The 26,434-nt window shown below is 30.5% G+C and overlaps 2 protein-coding genes across 2 annotated transcripts; both read right to left on the bottom strand.

The window, feature by feature from the left end:
- Positions 1-5,443: 5,443 nt before the first annotated feature.
- LOC125839568 (probable galacturonosyltransferase-like 7) lies at positions 5,444-7,122 on the bottom strand. Its single transcript, XM_049518556.1, has one exon. It carries the CDS (start codon positions 6,727-6,729, stop codon positions 5,626-5,628), a length of 1,104 nt encoding a protein of 367 aa, XP_049374513.1. The 5' UTR covers positions 6,730-7,122; the 3' UTR covers positions 5,444-5,625.
- Positions 7,123-21,658: 14,536 nt separating this feature from the next.
- Positions 21,659-22,379, bottom strand: LOC125839553 (uncharacterized). Its single transcript, XM_049518540.1, has one exon. The coding sequence runs from the start codon at positions 22,142-22,144 to the stop codon at positions 21,704-21,706; it is 441 nt and encodes a 146-aa protein (XP_049374497.1). The 5' UTR covers positions 22,145-22,379; the 3' UTR covers positions 21,659-21,703.
- Positions 22,380-26,434: the final 4,055 nt, after the last annotated feature.

Genomic DNA, 26,434 nt, shown 5'->3' with positions numbered 1-26,434 from the left:
CAGATCAATGGGAACACACGAAAAATGGTGAACGTTGGATAATTGTTAAAAGTTGGCTCATAAATATGACAATAACGTGAAAAAATGGTCGGCTTATACGTAATGCTTCTCCAACTTATTATGGTGGTCCTCATATAATTTTTTCAGAAAAAAATTTGGATGATCAAAAGGCGCCAGATCCATGGGCTAATACACACAAAAATCAAGAAAGTCGCGTAATTACTAAAAGTTGGCTCGTACATGCAAAAATATGTCTTAAAATGGTGGGATTATATGTTATGTTTCCCTAACTCATTATGGAGGTTCTTATAAAGTTTTTTTCAGAAATTTTTTTTGGGTGCTCTAAGGCGCTAGAGCCATGGGCTAATACACATGAAAAACCAAGAAAGTCGTGTAATTCCTAAAAATTAGCTCGTAAATGTGACAATATACCTTAAAATGGTGGGACTATACGTAATGCTTCTACAACTCAATACGGAGGTCCTCATAATGTTTTTTCAAAATTCTTTTTTGGATTCTCTAAGGCGCTAGATTCATGGGTTAATATACACAACAAATCAAGAAAGTCGCGTAGTTCTCATAAATTGGCTCGTTAATGCAAAAATATGTCTTAAAATGGTGGGACTATACATAATGTTTCCTAACTCATTACGGTGGTCCTTATAAAGTTTTTGAGAGAAAAAAATGATTCTCCAAAGCGCCAGATCAATAGGCTAATACACACGAAAAATTAAGAAAATCGCGTAATTCTAAAAGTTGGCTCGTAAAGACAAGCATATGCCTTAAAAATGGCGGGACTATACATAATGTTTTCCCAGCTCATTGCAGAGGTCCTCGTAAAGTTTTTTCGGAGAAAGTTTTTGGGTGCTCCAAGGTGCCAGATCCATGGTCTAATATACACGAAAATCCAAAAAAATCATGTAATTTCTTAAAGCTGACTCATAAATGTGAAAATATGCGTTAAAATGGTGTGACTATACGTAATGTTTCCCCAACTCATTACAAAGTCCTCATAAATTTTTTCGAAAAATAAATTTGGTTCTCCAAGATGTTAGATCCATGGGCTAATACACACGAAAAACGAAGAAAGTCGCGTCATTCCTAAAAGTTGGCTCATAAATGCGAAAAATATGCCTTAAAAATGGTGAAACTATATGTAATGCTTCTCCAATTCATTACAGAAGTCCTCATAAAAAAAATCACATAAATTTTTTGGGTGATGTAAGGTGCCAGCCAGATTCATGGGCTAATACAAACAAAAAATAAAGAAAGTTGCATAATTTCTAAAAGTTTGATCGTAAATGCGAAAATATGCTTTAAAATGGTAGGACTATACATAATGTTTCTCCAACTCATTACGAAGGTTCTCATAAAGTTTTTTCAGAAAAAAAGTTTGGGTGCTCTAAGGCACCAGATTTATGTATCCTTCTTAGGATTTAGGATTTAGGGTTCGGGGTTCGCAGTTCAGGGTTTGAGGTTTTGGGATTTGTATTTCGGGTTTTGGGTTCTGAGTTCGGGGTTCGAGTTTCAAGATTCAAGATTTAGGATTTAGGAGTAAGTAGAAATACATCTTACTTTCTACAAATAAGTAGAAATACATCTTACTTTATTCTAAAAATTACCACTTATTTTGAAATGAAAGAAGTATCATTTGGCCAACTATACAATGATGTTGCGTATGCATATGTAGTAGTAAATTAGCGAGTCATGAAAGTTCAAGTCTATAATCTTGTAAAGAGGGTTTGATCTTAACTAGACTACAAGTTATTCTTTTGGTAGACATCACCTGAACAACACCCTATACAGTTTCTATATTTTATAAATTAGATGATCGAATAGTTTAAACCAGAAATTATCCATATTCTTTTCATTTTTTTAATTATCCCTATTTTTTTAATCCATAAAAAAGGGAATTATGACTATAGTAAGTTTGCAGTACAGCCAACATGATTAACCTACCAGCTTCTTTCTCTAATTAGGCTTAGTGTTGTAGTAAAAGGCACTACTAGAATTACTTTTTTTATCTATTCATTATCAAATTCAATAAGGTAGAATTACCATATCTCATATGATGATTAATAGTATAAAATTAGTAAAGGTAATGCTGTCAAAACTCAGATTAATTATTATATTAAACACGATTACTTTACTCATTCAACTGTAGGCTTTTTCTTTAAATAAAAATAAAATCACAAGTAGAAAAAGAAAACTTCAAAATAATGAGGTAAATTTAGACAAGGACATATGAGCTACGTCGAACCAATAATAGAGCAGCAAAGAAGCCACAGCAAGTCAGAAGAATTTTATACTTATATTTCATAAAATAAAAACAATCTTAAATTCGCGTGTGCTAATAATAATAAAAAAAATTAAACATGAATCTAGCGCCCCGAAACACCCTTTATTTGAATGCTCATTATTGAAAACATATACTAAAACAACTAGTAACGATTCGACTCCTCAATCCACAACAATTATTAACGATGATATTTAGTGCCAACAAAGCTGGCCACGTGTGATGCCAGGGAAAAAGGGATGGGTCCCATACATTGGACACTTCACACGCAACAATGTTAGATGCCACATCAATGTCACAGCTCATCCCCTTGTTTCTTTTATATCTCAAATATATTTGACAAATAAACCATTTGTTGTATCATATCAGATATGCTAAATATTGTTATAACCATTGCTTAATAGTTATCAGAAACATATAGTCAACAGCTCATACATCCGTGTAAAACTAAAATCCAAATTTTAAGAAATTCCAATCATGTTTCAATAATTCATAAAACTTACAAATTTTTCAATTGATAATCATGTATATATAACTAAAAAAATAATAAAGTGAGATGTGTCATGTGATTAACTTATTTACGTAATAAGTATAGATAAAGATCCATAAAAGCTTATTTAAAAAATTTTGAGTTGAAAGTGAGTGCTTAACCGCAACACTTTATCATATATTTAGATGATTAATTAAAACAAATTATAATCAAGCTTATAAATGGATTTAGAAACAAATTTAAGAAGTGATAGATGTATTTCGCCTTTATTTTAGGATTTCGAACGTTATTGTTTAAAGTTTTGCTCATTAGTTAATAAAGGTGTGCCTAATGACCAATGAAGTGAGTTGAAAATTATAAAAAAATTCAATCTAGTAAAAAAATACTAAGCAATTTCTTCCCATTTATCCAAATTTTGATAGACAGCATTACTTGATACATGTGTATAGGGTAAAAAGTTATTCCATAAAATTAATTAAAGTGTGTGCAAGTTAATCCAACTATAGTTAATATATTAAAGGGAAAGACTCAAACATGTTTGACAAAAAACTCATTTATCCCATCCATCAAAAGTTTAGATGATCTATATCATTTCCATTTGAGAAAACGCTCCTCCATGCCATTATTTGTTAACCAAAAACAATTTCAATTTTACAAAATCATTTTTTACATGTAGTCAATTATGAATTTAATCACGTCATTTATTACATGCCCTAATATGCCCTCGAACCTTCAAAAAGAGCAATCCATTAAAAAATGATTGACTTATCTATATCATTTCAGTTAATAAATACTATTATGGACAAGTTTTTTTTCAAATGAAAATGACATAAATAAATCAAACTTGGTATAGATGAATTTTTTTTGGCTGTGAAAGTAATTAGAGGAGGAAATAAAAGGGGTTTATTTGAAAAGAAATCCGTGCAGTTGGCACCAAACAAGTAAACATCACGGCTTTCTTGGATTCTCTTGCCCTTACGACTGCAAAAATCTGGCAATGCCTTTGGATTTATATGTGAATGACAACCATTTTTGACAGTACTTTACTACTGTTTTCATAGTCCTCACCCTATTTTGACAACCTGTCAATGAAACAATACTATCATTTTCTATTATTTAATATTTGCACATTTTTAGTTTATTCTTCTCATGTTGTATGCTATGGATAGATATTCTTTCTTTCTTCTCAAGAATCAATTCCACAAAGTGGCCCGCATAACTCGCTGGCCAGCAACACTAATTATTTTGCCCGTCGCTAGCAACCCCCCATGTGCCACAATGGCATTTCCACTATCTTTACATTAATCCAAAAAGTTGAACCCCTCCCCTTACCCACCCATGGTTTCTATTTTTTTTTATAACAATTGTATTATTTATTCTATGAAGGCTATACGAGCTTCATTCTTTTTGCTCTTTTGATGACTTACGAATTCATAACTCAAGGTAGGAGGGGTAGTGTTGTGAGCAACCCCTTCTTATCAATTTTTCCTCAATTTGTATGTCTATATTGAAAATAAGAAAAATAATTGACTTTCAAACTCTTCTATGCACTACAACACACACCTCACCATCACCTCCATATATCTCATAGTGTTCACCTAAATTAAGAGAAGTAAGAAATATTTTCCTTTGAACCAAACACACCCTAAGTATATGTTTTTTTTTAATGATCGTGGTGTCTAGACAAGTTTTTGCGCACCTCAATTAATTTCACGAGATACATGTCACCTTTCACCAGCAACAAGTATCAAGTAACTCTGTCTACCAAAGCCAAGACTCATAAAAAGTTACTCAACCTATCAAAGCTTAAACAAATGCAAGGAAATCACTATATTTTGTCTTGGTTAGGATTGAATTATGATGCTCTCATAGTTATCATCTTGTTCAATCCCTGATTCATTGAATATCTAATCTTATCTAGATCACACGTTTGGGTGCTATTGCTTGCTTCCCTTTTTCCCTTCATACATTGCTTCAAAACCCCATTTCTCCTAATACAAAAAGTCATGTTATGTTGATCTTTTGCTAATAAAAAAACAAGAATAATTGATCCCTATTACATGCATCATCTTAAGTAAGCACATGTCCATGTTCAAATTAGAGTAGTAATAGATAGTCCCAAATAAAATAGAACAACAATTCATTGACAACACTTAAAAATGAAAGAGTTTAAAAGCAGTAAAACACCAAGCCCCAAATACAATTTATTAATGTGAGAGCTACAATCTACAACCTAACATTCATTTAATCTCACACTTTTCAAAGGGTTCATAAGTACAATTATTTATTAGCATACTTCAAAAGAAAGCATTTTCTAGATCAGAGCTACTATACACTAGCATTATCAATAACTACATTAATTAGAAGATAAAAAGAAAAAACTATAATGTATACATAAATTATATATAGTATTCCTCTCATTTAATTTATTTATAGGCCACTCATTTAGTGTCGGTTACAATTTATCTCGCTGACTTCACATCAGATATATACCCTACTCTTGCTTGCTGCTGAAAAAATGTTATCGCACTCGTATCGAGTATATTCAATGATTTCGAGCAACATAGATATGAATAAGTGAAATAAAATGAGCTTGATTACAACCAATAATTATCTGTAATTCCTTTTTTATTTCAAGCTGCACGAATAATAGAATAGAATACAAATGTCTCTGGTGATGCATTAATGTTCATATGTTAAAATAAAAAAAGAAGAAACAAAATTTGAACGAAATAAATTGAGAAGAAAAAAAAATTAGAGAAGTTAAAAATCCCCAATAATAAAATGAACAGAAAAAAAGAAGTTACTGGGAGGAATTTACCGGCGAGAAATGAGAAATTCACGACGAGAATCCGTACAAATCGTAAGGTGCCCAAAGAGAGTCGAGAGGACACGGCTCTTTTGAGTCGAGCCGAAGCCACGGCTTGCCGGAGCCGCTCCAGTGGAGGAGGCTTACCGGACCGGGATGTAAATCACGGCAACTTCCCTTCACATTATCACCGCCTAAACCGTGCTGGTTCCATCTGTGCTCAATTGGTGCCACGTGTCCGGCGAAGACCAAGAGGTACGGCGGTAATGAACCCAGTTCATAGATCCGATTAGTCTTCTGGATATCCATCCATTTCTCTATCCGCTTAGTGTACCCGACCCGTCTCCATTTCTTCAGATCTATAACCATAACCCCTGTGTTGAAGTAACAAGGTTTCCGGCTGGAAAACGTGCCGGAAAATCTGGGTTCCGACCAGAACGACGTCGTGAAGTATTTCGTGAAATTGGCATGACAATACTCCGGAGCTCCAATAGTTTTTGAACCCAAACTTGTACTCCATAGCTTAGAGATGTCGTCAACAACGACAAGATCCGAATCCAAGTAGATAACTCTACTAACACAGGGCTCCAGAAGATCAGCCAAGTAATTTCTAGCGTAGTTCAAGGGCTGTTCAAGCGCTTGCCTAACGGAAGTGGAGATAATATTTCGAACTCGTTCAGGATCAAAGTAATATACCTTGAATTTCAACTGAGGGAAGGTGGATCGAACTAGGGTTTCGAGATTGGTTTCGGATACCAGAAAATGGAAGAATACACTCTCAGGACATCTCGAATGGTGTAAAATTGAATGCACAGCGGCTATTGAACCTCGAAGATACTCAACATCAAGAGTAATCGCAACATGAACAAGCGAAGGATCGCAAACCCCAGTTTTCCCCAATATTCTTCTGTCATTAGAGGTGCATTCACCGGCATTTCGGAATACAGGGGCTTTACGAAATGAGAAACGATTAAGGGGAACAGCGGGGGTAATTTGACTGGGAAATCGGAGATAGGATTCAAGGTGAGACGATCTAATAGCTTCAGCAGGTGGAAATGATTGTAAGGATGGTGAAAGAACAATCATTACCATTGCCGCAGCGAAAAAGCCTGAAAACTTAGTGACCCAGAACATTTTTACAGTGTAAAATCCCTTTTTTCTCTTCTTCTTCTTTGATATGAGATTATAACGACTGACCCTCCGCCAAGAAATTGAAGAAAAGAGGAATGCTAGGGTTCTTCTAAAGTCCGCCACAGCTAAAGAAAAATAATCCAATCAATGAAGATGGGCTTTTCCCTTTTGGGGTTCTTTGCTTGTTTTCTCTAATGGTATGCCGTGAAAACGAAGCGACCTTGGATTGGTGGAACAGTAGAGAGTGAAGAATCCATGGCGACGTGCGTTGCAGTACTCTTTTCTCTTTCTCTTTCTCTTTCCCTTTCTCTCTCTCTATATCTCTGGGAGAGAAGGTCACACAGTTGTAGTAGAGAGAGAGAGTGAAAAGGGAGAAATTTAGGTTTTTTCAAGCCTTTTCCCAAACTCTTTGGGCTACAACATATACTTGAGAAACAAAAGAATTTGGTTTTAAGTGATTAGATGTTGTATTTATCTAAGAATTCAATAAAATGAAGTGATTATATCTAATCATGTTACTTAAACAATCAATCACTATAAAATGAGTAGGTAATTTAGAGTAATTGTTATAATTTGAAAGAGATGGTTGGTTATCTTGTGAAACTAATCGACCTACGTCGAATGTGTAAGATTCTTCGGAAATGTAAATTAAACATTTATTTAAATACATTTCCAAAATGTAAATTAAGATATTTAGGCCTTTTTTAAAAGACGAAATGAATGACAATTCAACGTGTTATTCGTGAGACTAAAATCGAGAGCCTCCATTTTATCCATATGTGCCAATATAATATGTGATATCATCGTCGATCTTATCATTTTTTTAGATTATAGACCTAAGGTATTTGAGACATTCCACTCTCAAGGATAACTTGTTTATCGATCCTCACTTTCTCATTCATCTCCTATGATGCGATTTTGAACTTTCATTTTGTGCACTCTATTTAGACCTGCTCAATCTAAAACTTTTTTCCATATCTCTAGTGAATCATTAACTTTATTACGTGTATCTTCAATTAATGGTATGTCATTTTCGAATAACATACACAAAAATATGTCCTCCTAAATATATCGTTTCAATTTATTCATCACCAGATAAATATAAACGGTTGAGAGTTGATCCCTAATGCAATCTCAATCCATTTTGAAATTAATGTACAAATAAATTGACTTAACTTTCTATTATAAAAGGAAAATGGTTGTTACAAGACTTTTTCAAAATTTGCTACAAGATTTTTAGATGTTGACTTGATTGCGAGCCTAAGAAAGTTATTCAAAAGATTTTTCACAGAAAGTTACTTGTAAACCGTCTGCACATATTACTTGCAAGTTATCGACTTAATTGCAAGCTTTTTGAAGAAGCTATAGGAATACTTAAATGAAATAACAATACAAAGTACATTTATAATAGAACATTATTAAACTCTCCACTATAAAATTTACAACAAAATTAGGAAATTAGCCCAAAAGAAAATTAGTTGTTTTTTTCTCACAAAGTGATATCATCACTCATCAGCATGAAGATGCAATCGAGTGATCGTTGAGGGAACAAGTCCAACACTATTTCTTATTTGATTTTTTTCTCTAACAGTGGCTCTATTTCATGATCTTATGATGATGAATTTAGTAATTGGTAGATAAGTCGTAAGTATATTCAATGAATGAAAAATTATAGAAATTAAAAGGATCTTTTCTATATAAGTACTCGTTTGGACATGATTTCAGATCATGAGGTAAACTAATAATTCTTGTAATCAGATTGATTTATAATTAAAATTTTGTTAAAATTTAGATTTTTTGAGTTGTATTTTTCTTTCAAATGTATACCCTCCCTCAGTAATTTATGAAAACTATCAAAACCTTTTTTAACTCTTCATTGATCTCTTTTATAAATAAATATTTATGATTACATGTTACTACAATTTTACAAAGATTCATTAGTTCAGTAAATCAACAATAGCAATAACTAGTTGCTCTTTGATAAATTATTCACAGATGGTGCAAACAATCTATTCGCATCAACCATGAGTCTTCATAGCAAAAATAAAAATCATGGGTCTTTTTCTTTGTAAAAAATGTTGGGTTTAGCAAGGTGTGAATGAGAAATAAGAAGAGATCGAAAATGGAAAGTGGGGGAAGTGGGGGAACCAATTTTGGAGGGAAAATGAAAAGTCATTGCAAAGTGCAAATGAAAAGTCATTTTTTACTATATTGGTAGAAGAAAGGAAATTGATGTCCTTATATTAGGAAATACTTCCTTTAGTTCTTAAAGGGATAAGAAGAAGGTGCCCCTCGCGCCGTCGTCGTCGCTCGCTTGGCCTCGGATTTGGCAAGTGATTGATTGATAACATTTTTGGACAAAATTTATTTAATCAATCTTGTTAATTCATTTCCTTCTCTTGTAAATTAATTTAGAATGTTAGTTAAATAACAGAATTAATTTGGCGCAACAGAATTTATTTAAAATTCATGTGTAACGGTAAAAATGTTCTGAAGGGACCTATTCCTTCCGAAAAGTCGATACTTTTCCCAAAAGACACAAAGTTCTGAAAAAAAAATGGTTTGAACAGACGCTTTCCTTACTGTAAATGGCTATAAATAAGAGGTCTTTTTTCCGTTTTTCAAACACTGAAATTTTTTCCTCTTTGCATACATTTTCTTACATAAACAAAATTGTCCATCGACTGAGTCTGTGTGTGCTCTTGTTGTTGTTCTTGCGTTCGCTGAAATTATTGAAGTTTGAGGTACCGCTACTTCTCTAACAGGTTAATCTGTTTTATCTTGGGAGGAATTAATCTACAACATCAGGTACAATGAGGGGATTAAATTTCTTAAGGAAACACAGTGATTTCTGTGGACTCGGATTACTTACATTTTGTCTATTTCATCTTTTTTCTGTTTCTGTATTTTTTACTAACTTGAATACAGGAGATAACAAAAAATATAAATTATGGGTCAGGTTTATAATTTCAACCCTATTCTTTTTTAGATTTAAAATCATGATTTGAAGAAAAAGTAAGAATTTTGTGTAAATTTCATAAACAAACACAAATTGAAAGTCAAAATTCAAAATCAGGCTCTCCAGTCCTTTGATCAAACGACTACGAGAGTAGTAGAGGGAAATGACAATATGGATGTGTGAGAGTAGGGAAGAAAACTCATCCAGCCCGGGGGCCGATCTAGGTATACCCTAGGGATGTTACGTGACACTGCTTTGATAAAAGCAAAATAATATACAGAGGATATATGTTTTAAGGTGACACTACTTGACAACAAAAGGCACTCAACTTAACTGGTTAAGCGTGCCTTTTTCATAATCAAGGTCGCCAATTCGAATCTAGAAAGCGTCAATTGCTTATTTTTTATATATTTTTTCTTTCTCGCCAATAAAATTAAGTAGGAATAATTTATGAAACTTAATGAATAATAAGTTGCTTAGTGATCATTTGGTACTTAATATAATTCTTTTTTATATTATTATATTTTTTTAAGAAAAGGTAGAGTAGTGAATGTGAATTGTTTTATATATGTATAATTTAAATATATATAGTGTCATGTTATTTTATTTATTATTTTTCATTTTAAAGGGTGATATCCCTCTAAAAAAAACTCATACGTACGCCATTGAACCCGCCCTACCCTACTCTACCTTTAAAAATTCTGGTAAGTTCTAGGGTTACCTATTCGAGGTAAACGTAAATTGTATAAATACTGTCATTAATTGTTGTTGAATGGCATTAGTACCATAACTTATTTTTCACGTAAGATAAGTAAAAAAAAGACGTTACTTACCAGAGTCCAGAAGTGTTATTTTTTATCTGATCCACTTACAATATTATAAAATGTAAGTGGACTTGGAGTGATCCAATAACAATATTATAAAATGTAATTGGACATAGGGCGTGTGTTCCATAGGAAAGAAAATATTTTGATGAAAAATATATTTTTTGTAAGTTATTTTTCAAGAAAATTCGTAAGTATTTTTTTTCTATGGGGTAGGTAAGTCAAAATTATATAATATTTATATATAAAATTAATATGATATTTAATTTATAATTTAAAAATGCATATAACTAAATAAATTAATAGTGATATGGGTAAAAAATAAAGAAGAATAAGATAGTAAATTACCATTATTAGCAATGTAAGTCAGGCATTGAATCTGCTGTTGGATTTCAGTATTAGACAATTGATATGTCCCTTTCTTACCCGTACTTAGCCGTTGGCATAATTGGTATTAGTAGTTCTAGCTACCACTCTTCTACTATAATCATTGACTATTTCCAATATTTAATAGACAAAATACAATAATTAATTATTCCAATAAGGAGTATTTTATTCTATCTATTTTGTGTGTAATGGCATCGAACTTATAAAATTTTTATTTTACGTTTAGTATTCGAAAATAGTCTCTCTATATCGAGTGATTCTTGATACACTCTCGCTCTCAATACCATTTTTAGTTCATTATGGTTCTACCCTGTCACAACAAAAACAACCCAATTTAAGCGGTTGTTTGGTGTAAGGGATAAAAATAAATAGTCATGGGATAAGAAAATAGTAATGAGATAAAATTTATGTGTCTTGTTTGGTTGTCATAATTGGGATAACTTATCCCACCATTTATACCATAAGAATGGGGTAAGTTTGGATACATGGTGGGATAAGTTATTCCACGATAGCTAATTCCAGATAACTAATCCTGATATAAAAATTCATTTTATTTTTTAAAAATTTATTATCAATGTTATTTTATGCTAATAAAGCAAGGAGGAAAAGACAAGAAATGGTGTATTATATAGCCGTTGAGTGGTCATTGTCTTTGGTGTCGTAGTACTTATATATTCTGTGTATATTAGTGGACATCAGTATAAGACCAGATGGAAGAAGAAGAATACATGATTATGAAACAAAGCTTAGTTAATTAAATAAATTATAAAAGTGTCATTAGGGGTCTTTTTCATGATTCAATTAGAGAACCTATTAGCCACTCTATTTTGTCGGACCTTTTTTACACTTTACATGTGGAAACTTTCGTCAGTATCGCGATTCAATCGAATTTAGTAAATTTAATCAAAGTTTTGTATTTCTGTTAAGAAATTTATTCAATATAAATAAATAGTTAATTTTTAAAGGAGGTTTAAATTCTAAATTTATAAATTTTAAATTCCAACTTCGCCTATTAGTGTCTTTATAAGCTAATAAAAGTTGAAATAAATCAAAGATTTGGTAAATCAGTAATCCTATCCTAATCCCTAGTTTGTCGAATGTTTGTTACTTAGGTCCATAGGGATTTCTATCATTAGTTCGTATCGTATTAATAATATCACTAACAAAATCAGTAATTATAATAAGAAAATTTAGAAAAATACAAGAACGGTATATTTAAGATTTACAATCTAACGCAATCTTTTAGCCACTTTTACTAGTACACAATCACACACTAACTCTTCCGCTACTCAAATATTACATGCTTTTATTATTTTTTACTTGATTTAACGATAACTTGCAATAAAGAAAATTCAATTAAACCCCTCTAAAACGCTTAGCTATAACAATAATTTCCATATCGATTTTCATGTGACATTTTGTGTGCAACTATTTATGTTAATTTTAAAATAATATCATGTACTTGCTCTATTTCATTTTATGATACTTAATTTCTCTTCTATCATTTGTTTTGCTATAATTAGTTAGTGTAATTAAAAAATTTCATATGTATTTTTAAATGATATAACTTCTATTTCAAATGACTCAAAGACATAAAAAAAAATTAAATTTGTTTGGCCACGAATTTTGCTTTACAAATTTTCAAGCCAGTGTTTGGAATTTTCACTAATAAAGCTTTAATTTTTTTCAAGTAAATATATTTCCAAACATAATTTTTCAAATTTCGAAAATCACAACTTCAAAAACTCAAATTTTTAAATTTTAAAGTTCGACTTCATAGATCTATGGTCAAACGAGAGATAAATAATAAGCTTCTTGGTGATAATTTTTTACGAAATTAATTTGAGATTTCCTTTTAGACAAATGTAGTCTTCATCATTAATCAACCTAGTAAATGTGACTATCAATGATCGTGATGGAGTGGTAAGTACTATTTATTCTTAACCGGCGGTCTCAAGTTTGAATTCCTTTGAATACATAGTCGTTATTATTAAGAAATGTCCCTGATGTAGAATTTTTTTATGTGAATTCACACGGGGCAGAAAATCAATTGTAGTAAATGTGAAAAACATTTTAGCATAAATGGCCAAATATTGTGGACGGAGGATGGGAGGAGGGAGACTTGTGAAAAGACCCAATTTTGCAGCTAAAAGTTAAATAGTAGAGAACCAATAATTGGTTGCCATTTCCTTTACAAACGTTGGAAATACACTTATCTTTTTGTAAAGATCTTGTTTGTAGATCTTTTTTTTTTTTTCAGTTGATTTATAAACACTAATGAAAACGACTTTTAAACAATAGTTTTATTTATTTTTTATTTTTTGATTTTTCATTCGATATTCGGAGTCTTCATTGGAGGACTGACTAAATCTAGGTCAAGCATTGCAGAGCCTATTCGGGAGTGGTGCTCCCAACAAGATTTTTTTCATATCCAGGGCTCGATTTCGTGACCTTTGGTTAAGGGTGAAGCAGGCTCACCACTGCATCATTATTTATTTATTATTAGTATAATTTTGTATTTATACTCAATACTTTAGTTGGTGAAAATGACCCCAATTTGGAAATTATTCTTTTCATTTGGCCGAAATATGATAACGACTTGATTTTTGCTAAACATGAGGATTAGTGTTTGGAACTCATAAAAGAAAATTTTGTCTTGCAATATTAGTTATTTTGTGAAAATATATTGGACATTATATTTGTAATTATATGAATTTTCATAATTGTGAAAAAAAAAAAAATCAATCTACCTTGGTTAGAATGTAACAAGCATTGTATACTTCACATATTTTTGTTACATGTTGGGACGGCTGCCGATGGCTAGCCAATTGGGGAACCCAAATTTGAGTGGCCTTTAACGATAGTTTGTCAAAATATCAAAACGTAATTGTAGCTAGCGTTTGGCCATAGATCCCCAAATATTTTTGGCAAATATTATTTGGGTGAAATTTCATCATGTGTTTTGGCTATATTATTTGAGAAACATATTTCACTCTTTTAAGAAATGTGATTTATACTCATAAGTTTTAAAAACTATCAAAACTAACCATAAGTTTGTATTACAAGTCAATTGGATCTTCGTTGCAACAAATAACAAGTAGAGTCCATGACACTGGAGCAATGTGGTAGTTTGGAGTGAGTGCAACAAACATCATTCCATACATCATGAAGTAGACAAAACACATGACTTTGTTGCCCTGAGCCGATTGTTCATCATTTTCATCAACAACCATATCACCACTTTCATATTCATTGAATATTTCATCACTACTTTGGTGTTCACGTAAAAAATTATGTAATACACCGCAAATAACTACTATAGAGGGTGTTTTTGTAAAAGATAAAAAATTGGTGTAGAATTTGAATTTCTAAAAGATCTCAAATAATGTGATTTGGCTCAAATATTAGTTTTTTCTAGTATTTGAAAATTTGGGTTATTTGCCAAAAATATTTGTCAAATAATAACAAATTGTATGGACTAACACTATTTGTCAAATTTTATTTGGGAAATCTATGGCCAAACGGGTCCGTAGTTTACTTTAAAGAAAATCTCACGATATTGTATATTGATTAATTTTGTATCGATTTGTGATGGTCAAATTGAACAAATATAGAGTGAACTAATACACTGATATAAAGCAAATTGAAGGGAAAAAGGTCTGAAATATATCTGAACTTTGACAGAAATCGCGGTAATAATCTCAAATTTTGAACAAGACCTATTACTCTCATGCACTATTTAATAGTGTATTTTAAAGATATATAAGTGTCCAGCTAAACAAGTTACTATTTATAATGATGCAATGTTTATGATGTCCACGTGGACACCTCTATATCTTTAAAATACACTATTAAATAATGCAGTGGGTAACATGTCCTGCCTAAAGTTTGGAATTGTTACATCAATTTTGGTCAAAGTTCAGACATATTTTTGAATATTTTCCCCCAAATTGAAATAGCTTTTAGGCAAGCAAGGACAAAGCAAAATAGGTAAAATTCAAACTTTCGCTATTTTGGAATTTTACATAGCAAATATATGTCTTATGTTATCATTTTATGTGCCACTTCTAAATAACACAAGAAATGAGGTTGAAAGATGTCAAAAAGATCAATGAATTTTGACGGGAAGGTCCTTCATAATTTTACTTGTATATTTTAAAAACTAAAGTTGTTAGTTACATTAAATTTTTATGGGATATCTTTTTTAGACGTTGTTTTTAAATTTGTACATTATTCTACACACTTGGAAAAAACTTGGACGTATGATATTAAAGATAGATTCCATAAAATCTAATGTCGTGTGATTGAAGTTTAAGTAAAAATAACTATCTAGATTCAATCATATGAAATTTTAAAAATTACATGTATGAAGTTATTCGTAGACTTACAAATTCTTACGCACTATAAATATAACTTATCGATGATTTTAAAAAAAAGTACAGTTACCTAACTTATATTGCAAAATATAGTCAAAACCCGACATTACAAATCTTTAACCCAGAACATAATTTGATGTACAAAATATTATACATCCAACATACAACAATATACAAAACTTTCATATTTTATTTTTACAATAATGTTTAGAAACTTGATATACAATATTATCCAGTCAATATATAATATTATACAAAATTTTAACAAACATTTATTCACTCATATATAATATTATTTAAAATATTGAACTCGTATCCTCCCTTGAATTCAAATACCAGATTCATCCAATAACCCCTCAAAACTTACATCAAATCACCCAAAAATTCAAATTTAAACTCCCCAATACGTAATCGATCAAGACTCTCTCAAAACATAGCTTTCTTTTTTGCGAAAAATCAAATTTTAAATTTCAAAGTATTCGATACAGTAATAATCACCTATGAAGTTACTGTACAAATTGGAAACTTCTAGAAGTTTTAAAGTTTTTAGAAATCCATATTTTAAACCCTTAAATTCGCCACCGACTTAGAAAACGATAAGCATCGACGAATTTGAGATGAAACTTGGAAGTACACCATTGATATTGTTGTTGGTTGTTGAGTAGATAAATATGTTCCAAGATTGGATGGTCACTTGACTATAGTACAACCTAAAATGTGAATTTTGTGGTAGAAATTGTTATGTACTGCAATGCTACGTGGGTTGGGGTAGCATACTAGCATTGAGTGCTACTCTTTGATATATCAAATCACAGGATACCAATTTCACTAAGGAAAAAAAAAATAATTGGTGTCTTTGAGTTGCTAGGATAATAGATAAAAAGTAAATTTCAATTTATATAGTAATTGAGTCAAATTAGATAAGAAAATAAAACCTTGATAAAATTTGATAGCATTGTTGCTTCAACTATAACTTAAGTGGTAGTTCCCATAATTCATATATGTGCACAATGCTCGTTAGTTGATCCAGACAAATATTTTTATGATATTTATTAGTTTTTCCTATAGTTTGAAATAATTACATATTATATCACTAATTTATAATTTCATACCAAATTTCAAGTCAGATACATGTAGATACATGTATTTCTGCTACCAGATAAACTAAAATAGGGAGCGAGGCGAGAGAAGGTGAGAGGTGAGAGAGATAGGAGGGAAGCGAGCGAGATCCACAAATACATACAAATCACACTAGATACATGTATCTGGGATACCAGATAAGAGAGTCAGATACATGTGAATTCACTTGGATACATTGTATCAAGAATAAATTACACCTAGTTTTGATCCCATGATATCCGAGATACATGTATTTTGGCGTATCTAAACACGCCAAATACATATATCCGAAGTCAAAATTCTAGTAAGACTCGTAATATTAAAATTTACAAACTAAAATAAATTTAAGTGATTAACTCCTAAACTAGTGGAATTTCTGTAATTACCCTAAAATAAAACATAAAACATTTTAGGCTTTGTATACTTTTACTTTTTACTTTAGAAGGAAGTCAGCCCACAACCAATATAAAGGTATTAAGGAAGGAACAAAAGAAGTGAAAGAAGTGCACAATAGGCTAATTTAAGGCCCATTATAGAATCGGATTCTGGTGACCAATAAAGTGGTATCCAATCTTCAAAACAGCTTGAAAAAACTTCTTTAGATTCTATTTTGATTTTTTTTTAAAAAAATATTCTTTCTTTTTAGAAGCTACCTACTTTTAATTAGATAATTCCAAAAAACTATAATTCAGGCTCCTAGAAAGATAAAAATAAGAGAACATATTAGAGTCGTTAATATGGGCTAGGCTCGTTGGGCTGGCCTGGTCTAATATGTGATTTAACTGGATTGGGCTAAAAAAATTGGAGTTTAATTAAAGAAAGGCAAAAGGGTCTGGTGAACCCTTATACTTGACTCGGATTGTAAATTGGACCCTTCTACTCCACAAAGTTTCAATTGGACACTTCAACTCAAATAAAATAGAAATTTAAAGCCCCTTTGACCATTGACCGGCCTTAGGTGGCGTTAAATCAAGTATAAGGATCTACCAGACCCTTTTGCCTTTAAGAAAAATGTCGTTTAGCTCGGTCCGGATAAGCATGCTGATTTATAGGGCTTGAGCAATATGAGTTGGGCCTCCCGTTGGCTAATAAATATAGTATAAAAAATAATGAAAGTTCAAACTCAAAGTCTATTCAAAAGTTATATTAAAATTTAGAATCATCAAACATGATGTACTTAGTATTCCTGTTACTATTGAATCATCAGAATAATAATATAGCATTGGTGGATGTGTTCTCACCAAGTATAAAATTGTATCCATCATGAAAACATTTAAACACTTGTTGCTACCCGAAATTGGTTCCATGGTATATATATCTTGTCAAACTTAATAGGACAAATTACTTAACTACAATCATTTACTTACCTTAATATCCATTTAACCCTACTTATTTCAAAATTTTCAAAAATTCCTTATTTACCTATGTATTCCGTGCACAATGATATGTATCCCGCTATGTGGAATGTATCAAACGTTATGTATCCCGCATGTATCCCGTGCACAACGCTATGTATCCCGCTATGTGGAATGTATCAAGCCTAATGTATCCCGTGCACAACGTTATGTATCCCGCAAACATCATTTTTAAGGGATTTTTGGTAAATAGAAAACTAGAAGGGATATGATGTTATTTAGTACTTATAATATGTGGTTCCTATAATTTATACAACTTAATAAGTATTACACCCTTTGTCCCAATTTATGTGAGTTACTTTCCTTTTTAGTCAGTCCCAAAAATAATGATACATTTATATATTAAGTAACAATTATCTATAAAATGCTTATTTTACCCTTAATGAAATGATTTACGGCCACACAAATCTCTATCATTCATTTTGGATCACAACTTTTAAAAGTCTTAATTTCTTTTTTAAACTCCGTGCCGAGTCAAACTACCTCACATAAAATGGGACGGAGAAAGTATAAAGATTATTTTATTTGTGAATTTGATTAGCAAGTAGTATCCTAACACCATGCAATAGTATCTTGTCAATATGTATGTTATTATTTTAAAATTATAGTTTAATCTAAAAAATTATTTTAAAAGTATATTTTTTAAAAAGTAGGCTGACTTGACACGGTTTGTAGCCCACATACAGATGGATTGGGTTAGTTGTTTTCTGGCCCACAAAAAAAATGAGTCAGTCCAACTTGATCCGTCAAATTTCAAAGCTCGTATAGGCTATTTCGTATGGGATAGACTAGCCCATATTGATAGCTCTAGTACAAATATCGAAAATATTTTGCTTACACTATATATCTTAATTGTAAATTTGTAATAGTATATAAATAGACACAATATGTGATACAAAACATATATACTTGAAGAAATAAGAAAATGCCATCTCTTTCTCTCTATATTTCTTGTTTTATATTATTCTATTTTACTCTCAATTTATAAAACATGCTAACTAATTTTTGATGAAAAATATGATATAAATTATTCCTTTTTTCCAAAACAAAATATATGTATTTATAAACTTCAATATAAGTACTATAAATCACGGATTATACTATTCAAACATAATTTACCTTTGAAAAAAGAAAAAGAAAATCAACTCTTATTAGTTTTGGGATGAATGAAATGTTGCTTTCGGTATTTGCCTGTGTTTTACCAGATTTCTGTACTGTTATGAGGCACGTGTGAACATTATGGTGACACGTCACCATATACGAGCACAAAAATATAGAATAAATGAGCTCATAAGTAATAAGACCCTATTTAAATTTTGGTGTGTCACTGAATTTTCAGGTATAATTCAGGGTACTTGTGTTTTATACTCTTTTTATTTCTTCTACTTATTCCTTGGTCAACTTTGTAACTCTTGTATTTAAATTACTTGATTTTACAAACATAACATACTCAATATAGTCTTATCAGGTAAGATTTTGAAAGAACAAAGTGTACATAAATTTTATCTCGAGGTTAAGATGAAACTTACTTTGATGAAGCGATAATTTGTTTTATTTTTTGAACTAATAGTATCAAATTCATGTCCTTATCCTCACCAACCAACATTATGAACTACCAATTTGTCAACTTAGACAATGATGTATTTTGTATTATTGCTTTCCATCATTCTCAAGGAATCTTAGAAGCAAGTTTACTTCTTCTTTTAATTTAGACACAATTTTATTTTCCCCACTAGATAGAATTTTATTATTCCATGGCATCACTATAATTGATCCACTTATATAATGCTTTAATGCCATTAATTCTACCACCAATTAGTAATCAATAGCTTTACCTAAAGTAGCGGCGCATCATGAATTATTCCCTACATTTTGCCAAATTTTTATGGTACACTTCTCATCTTTCGCTCTCAAATAATGTCGTGTTTTTCTTTTATCTGTCTTTTAATAAATATGAATTAAAAATAATTTTTATTTTTATTAGTATTTGAATAATATTTTCTTTCATATTGTTTATGCTACAAGTTATAAAAAATAACTTCTTTATCTTTCTAAGATAGAAATAAACTTACGTACACATTATTTTTTTCATATTTGATTACATGTGAAACTATATTTGATATGTCATTGTTATTGTTATAAGACTCACTTCTTAAGATGTTTATAGACTTAAAGAACAATAACTTACTAAGAATAAAATGAGATGAAATAATCAGTGGCGTAGCTACATGATGGTCAAGGTGTTCAATTAGACACCCTTCGTTGAAATAAAATATCGTATATATAATTAAAATAATATACGAAATGATTAAATAACATATTTTGTATACCCTTAACTCAACAAGCTATTGTAGCCAAATGGTTTTAGATGATTGAAATGAGGCAGTGCTCGCGTGTTCAAATCTTACTTATTCTACTTTTTAAAAAGAGTTTTGGCTTCGCCACTGGAAATAATTAATCATGATAGATAATTGAGATAAAGAAAGTAACTGATATATGTATTACTTTCTCGATTATTTTACTTGTCATATTTAAGCAAATTATTCTTATTTACTCTTTGATTTCAATGACTACTCTTTTTAAATCACGTTAATAGCGTAAAAATATTCTTTCATTGTAGAATATCAATAACTAATGTTTAAATAATCTGATTATGTTAGCTTATTTTACACCGTCGTGCAAGTGCTTAATTAAACTCAATCTTCGTGATCAATAATATGGTAGAACTAGAATAGAGGTTGTACATGGTTTATCCTTATTAATTAAACGGATTTGACAAATAATCATGCCAGAGATAGATAGATGGATCTTAGTTGTTTTTTGGGTTTTCATTCTGTTTTATTGGAATCCGATTAAATTTGGGATATTATTTGATTTTGATTGACTTAATAATTTAGAGTTGTGCATCGATTGATTTTGGTTCGGTTTTATGTATTATCGGTTCGGTTTATCGATTTTCGTTTTTTATTAAGCTAAACCAATAAGATATTCTTTATCGATTTTCGATTTATGGATTTTTGGTCATTAATGATTCGTTTTTCGCTTTACCCAATAAACATAAAATAAATATATGATTTCTCACTTCTCTAACAATTTGGCACGATACAGACAAACAAATCAACTGTAAATGCTTTGATATAGTAAAACAAAAAATATAATGAAAATTTGCATCAATAAAAGTAGATGTAGTATAAAAGGCTACAATAACTTGTTATAACCAAAACATAATATGGAATTTGTGAAGTAGAAATACTATAACGTGTGAAGTGTGTAGACCGTAGGGTAGAGTATTGATATAGTGTCTAGTTATGTTAAATTATTAATATTTAATATTTATGAAGGGTATAATACTAACTTACTATCGTCTTATTGGATTATCGATTTTACCCAATAACCACCGATACCAAACCGATAACCCAATAATTTTTTTATAAAACCACTAAAACCCGTTAACCCAATAACATTTTTTTCGATTTGTTTATTGGTCGGTTTGATTTCTGCTACTTAATATATTACTTAAGAAATATTTAATTAAAATAATTTTATTTGTAATATTTTTGAAAGTTCTAATTGGCTATTGTCATTTTAATGGGAGTACGAAGAATAGTATGAGAAAAACTTTCATTTTACTGAAACAAATACGTAAAATGAAATGAAGGGAGTACATAAACATGTTTATGATGGCAGGTTGTAGATTTCATCGTAAAATTATTCGAGGTGCGTACAAGTTAAGCTCTGATAAAATCATTTGGAGCAACATAGCGTTACAATTTACAACACATTTTTTCCAGTCTGCAAGATTCGCCATCATTTTTTAAAATTAAGTAACAAAACCTCAAAAGGAAGAAGATGAATACTGACTGTTAATTACTAGTATTAAATCTCATGATTAATTAATTAATTACCGTTTACATTAATCTCAGGTCCAATTTTAGCAGTAGCAGCAGCACCATCACGAGGGCCTAATTTTCCCTGAGAAATTATCATAGACTTGTAGATCTCCACCAGCACTTTCTCATCGTACTCTTTAACGCGCCGCATCCCAAATCCGTCGATTCCGCCGCCGTAATCGCCGCCGAATCCCCGAGTATTCGCAATCCTCAGCATCGCATTCACATAAGCATCACGCAGCCCAATAAGAAGCTTCTTCAGTGAGAATCGTTTAAAATTGATTTTCAGCTTCAATTTGGGGGTTAACTTTATCTTCCAGAACTTTCTCTTTCGGGTCGAACCTTCTGTTGATAAGTCGACCCGGTTGTTCCGATTCAACTTCTGATAACCTCTTCTTCTCCAGTAACCCTTTAATCCTCTGTATACCCGGGTTGATACCCCTTCCATTTTTTTGTCTGTTTGTGAAAAAGGGATCGGATCGGATCGGATCGGATCGAGCTGAGAAATGGTAATTTACATTAAAGGAGAATGATACAAAGATAGAGAGAGAAATATAGGTTGGAATTTGGAGGATGAAATGCAATTAGCTTTGAATGTGAGTATAAAGAAATAATGGAAATTGGTGAGAGAGATATGAGAGTATTTAATATCTGTTGCAACTTTACCTGTATTTCACTCGGGATATTAATACCTTGTGACTCATGGTTGACGCAAAACTACTCCTTTTAAGTATCTAATGATCGTGGTGGTGACGTGGTAAGTATTTTTTCGTTCTTAATAAAAGATCTCAAGTTTTACTTCTCTTGAGTATGGAATTGTTTTTATTAGGCAGGGATTTACTTTTAATATGGGATTTCATGCGCAAATTCGAATTTAATTGGACTTTGATATAACTACGGACACTGAGTGGAAAAACATAATGAAAAAAAAAAACTCCTTGAATAATGCTAAGGGAAGAAATTAGATTTTTCGTGTCTTAATTTATGTGATGTCTTTTAAATTTTGAGATTTAAATAATTTGTTTTTATTATAATATTGTATATGTTTTTAAAAATATTTTAATTTTTTTTTATGATTTATAACATTTTAAAAGTAGTTTATATATATATAGATTTTATTTTTAAAAAAAAGTTAAGATCTCATGTCCAACTTTGTCATAAAAACTAAAGAAATTGAGTTTAGAATTTAAATTGTGACATATAAATGAAAATAAACAGTAATAGAATATACATAGATTATAACCGTATTGTTACTTTGTTAGAATGGTATAACAAAATAGGTAGGAGTAGTTCTTCAATAAGGAAAGAGACCTCATGGTGATAGAGTGCTATTTTTGGAAAATGTTCTATTTAAGTAAAAAAAATCAAAGAGTAACGAAACGAAAAAATGTAGTAAAAAAACATAATAACTAATAAACAACAATTTAAAGCATTCCATATCCCCCTATCCTCCTAGATGAAAAAATGCTCAAGGTTCTATATATTCTTTCTTTGTTCAATTATTTCTATCCTTTTTATTTTTAGTCTCAGATTTCTTTTCCTCTCCAAGCCAATCAATCGCCTTCTTAGTTAGCTGCGGAATCCGAACAATAACATCGATAATATAATAACGTATGCTAATAAATATCAAAAGTTTTAAACTAAATGAATAATGCTAGTACTCTGACAAAACCCCCGATCCTCCATACTACGAGCAAACCCTATCAACTAATAATCTTTGCTATAATTCGAGATCATCATATCTAAAATCATATTTATTTTCAATAAGTTGAAGTTATATCATGTTCAGTCTAATTATCTTTGCCCAATAATTTTTTGACCTATCTTTACCTCTTTTCGTATTCGCAATACCTAACCTATCACGCTGATCATTGGCCTTCCCTTCTCTCATCCACATAGGTCGATTCCTTCTTGTTATATTCGAATTCCTATTTGATCACTTTTCGTATGACATCCATCTCAATATTATCATGCGCAACTTGTTTCTTCTGAACATGAAATATTTTGGCTGAACAATATTCTGTTTTGTACAATATATTGAAGTCGGTCTAATCCATTTCGTAAAATTTATCTTTAAATTTTGATGATATCTTTTTATCATATAAATTTTTTTTTAAAAAAGACCTTATTTTCATCCATGCCACATCAAAATTAAAATTAAAATATTTAAAAATTATATAAATTGATTTTTTCATATCATTATAATAAAAATTTATTTTAAAATTAGTATATTTTGACTTTCGTAAAATTAATAATGACAAATTATTTAAGAGGGAGGGATTACTATTAAATAACTGAAAGGGAAGAAGGAGTAGCAAAACTTAACTTTGCTAGCTGCTATAATGTATGGTCCCTATCTTTCTTAATTTATAAACTATATAGTATACTAGATATTAGGTTCCCGCGCCAGCGCGGGCCCAATATATATTACTTCCTCCGTCTAATTTTATGTGAGGTAGTTTGATTCGCCACAAAATTTAAGAAAGAAATGAAGACTTTTAAAATTTGTGGTACAAAATGAATTATATAAATTTGTATGATTGTAAATTATTTCATTAAGGGTAAAATAAATATTTTATAGTCAAATTGTTACTTAATATAGAAATGTGACATTCTTTTGGGACTGACTAAAAAGGAAAGTAAGTTACATAAATTGGGAGTAGTTCTTTATTTCAATTTATGTGACACCGATGAAATTTGGAGAGTTATATAATTTTTTGTATGTGATTTTGTTAAATATATTTTGAAGTTGTTAATTTATTGTGATTTATAGCACTTCTTATATCATTTTCAAATAATATATATTACTCTTTCTGTTCCATTTTATGTGACGTAGGTACTTTTACGAAAGTCAACTAAATTTCTTATATGATTCTTAAATATTTTTAGTTGTTATTTTACTTTAATTTACAGTACTTTTTATGTTATTTTCAAACAAACTTCTTTTGTTTCAATATGGAATTAAAGAGTCAATAAAATTTATTTTATGATTTTTAATTATATTTTTTTTAATATCTTATATTATTACATTGTGATTTTCAGTACTTTTTATATAATTTTAAAATATAGAATAAATTAAAAGAAAAACAAGGAAAAATTTAAATGAAGAAAGTACTAAAATTTTCAAATAATAATATTTCTATATAAAAATGTTAAAAACTTTAGAACTCCACATATATGCACAGAATAATATACGGAAGACAAAATAATTTTTAAAATATGTATTAAAGCTCTTTCTAATAATATCACATATTTATTCTATTTTTTAAATATGACTCCTTCCGTATCAATTTATTTGAACATGTTTTTTTTATTTCACTTAAAAAAGAAAATTACTTCTTAATTTTAATTTTTTTACATAGCGTATCTTTGATTATAAAATTAGAAATACTTTTTACTTTAATATATGTGATATATTTTAAATTTAAGATTATAAAAATTAAAAATATTCTTCATATTTAACACTTCGTGCAAAAAAAAATAGATGAAACAATTAAAATGAAAGAAACAATATAAATAATTTATTAATGAATGAATGAATTAATAAATAATATTCAAAGATCCCTGGAGGATAGAAATTGGAAATAATAAAATATAAGAACAATGCAAGGAAAAATGAAATGGTGTACAAAAGTAATAATAGGGCCCACACAATTAAAGGCGTAAAAGAGGGAAAAAAGCAAATGGTTTTTGTGTCCAACAAAAAGGAAGTACATTTATGAAGTAGGCAAGTACAATTATTTTTCAAGTTTGGAAAGTACGAAATACCATAAAGCAGCCCTCTATTTTGATTTATTTACGCAAGTTCCTTCATCGCCCGGCCCACGTGGAGGCTATTAACTGATTTCGTAGTATTCAGGTACTCAACACTTACGTAAAGTAAAGCATAGAATGACAAAAATAACCCTTAAATTGAGTGTATTTTCACGTAAGCACACGTGTTGACAGAGAAGAGTGTGCTTATTCGCTCTTCTTATATAGTAAAAAATACCAATAATTCCAAATTTAAAGTGATAATAATTTAGTAGGCACTATTGATTGATTTGGAAATGGATGATGTAATGTTAAACTAATTTTATACTTAAATTAGTAGCATGGTATGTGAACGTAAGTGAAAACATGTAGAATTAACAGAAAACTCCATTAACAAGGAGCTAACATTGAAGAAGAGAAACTCTCATTGTTTGAGTTCAAAGACTAAGTAATACATCAGTGTAAGACTAGTATTTATAGCTAATTCCTATTACATTGTGTAACTAACTTCTAGAATCTACTAACAGAAAGTTAGTTATAACTAATTAGTTGGAAAAGACTAATCTGCCCTTTATTAACACTAACAACTTTAAGTTGTACTCTCCTTGCTTCATCATCAGCTCATATCTCAACACTCCCCTTCAAGCTAGGAGGTGTAAAGATGTTCAACACACCTAGCTTGGATACTAGATGTTCATGTTGTATCCTGGACACTCCTTTTGTCAAAATGTCTGATGGTTGCTCTTGTGTAGGTAGATAGCCTATTTTGATCAAGCCTTGTTGTAGTCTTTCCCTTATGAAATGGCAGTCTATCTCTATATGGTTTGTCCTCTCGTGATACACTGGATTTGCAGCAATTTGTATGGCAGCTTTACTGTCACTATATACTTGCACTAGCAGCTTAATATCAGCTCCTACTTCTTTCAACATTCTAAGTAACCACACCAACTCTGAGACTGCAGATGCTAGGCTCCTGTATTCAGCT

The sequence above is a fragment of the Solanum verrucosum genome, unplaced genomic scaffold, assembly GCF_900185275.1.
Source record: "Solanum verrucosum unplaced genomic scaffold, falcon-dt-bn FXZP01000306.1, whole genome shotgun sequence".
NCBI lineage: Eukaryota > Viridiplantae > Streptophyta > Magnoliopsida > Solanales > Solanaceae > Solanum > Solanum verrucosum.
The sequence above is the reverse complement of the archived record's forward strand: the minus strand, read 5'-3'. Positions and strand labels throughout refer to the sequence as shown.

Excerpts from the sequence above, each read along its gene's own strand:
- LOC125839553 (XM_049518540.1), bottom strand. The coding sequence starts at position 22,144 with ATGGAAGGGGTATCAACCCGGGTATACAGAGGATTAAAGGGTTACTGG.
- LOC125839568 (XM_049518556.1), bottom strand. The coding sequence starts at position 6,729 with ATGTTCTGGGTCACTAAGTTTTCAGGCTTTTTCGCTGCGGCAATGGTA.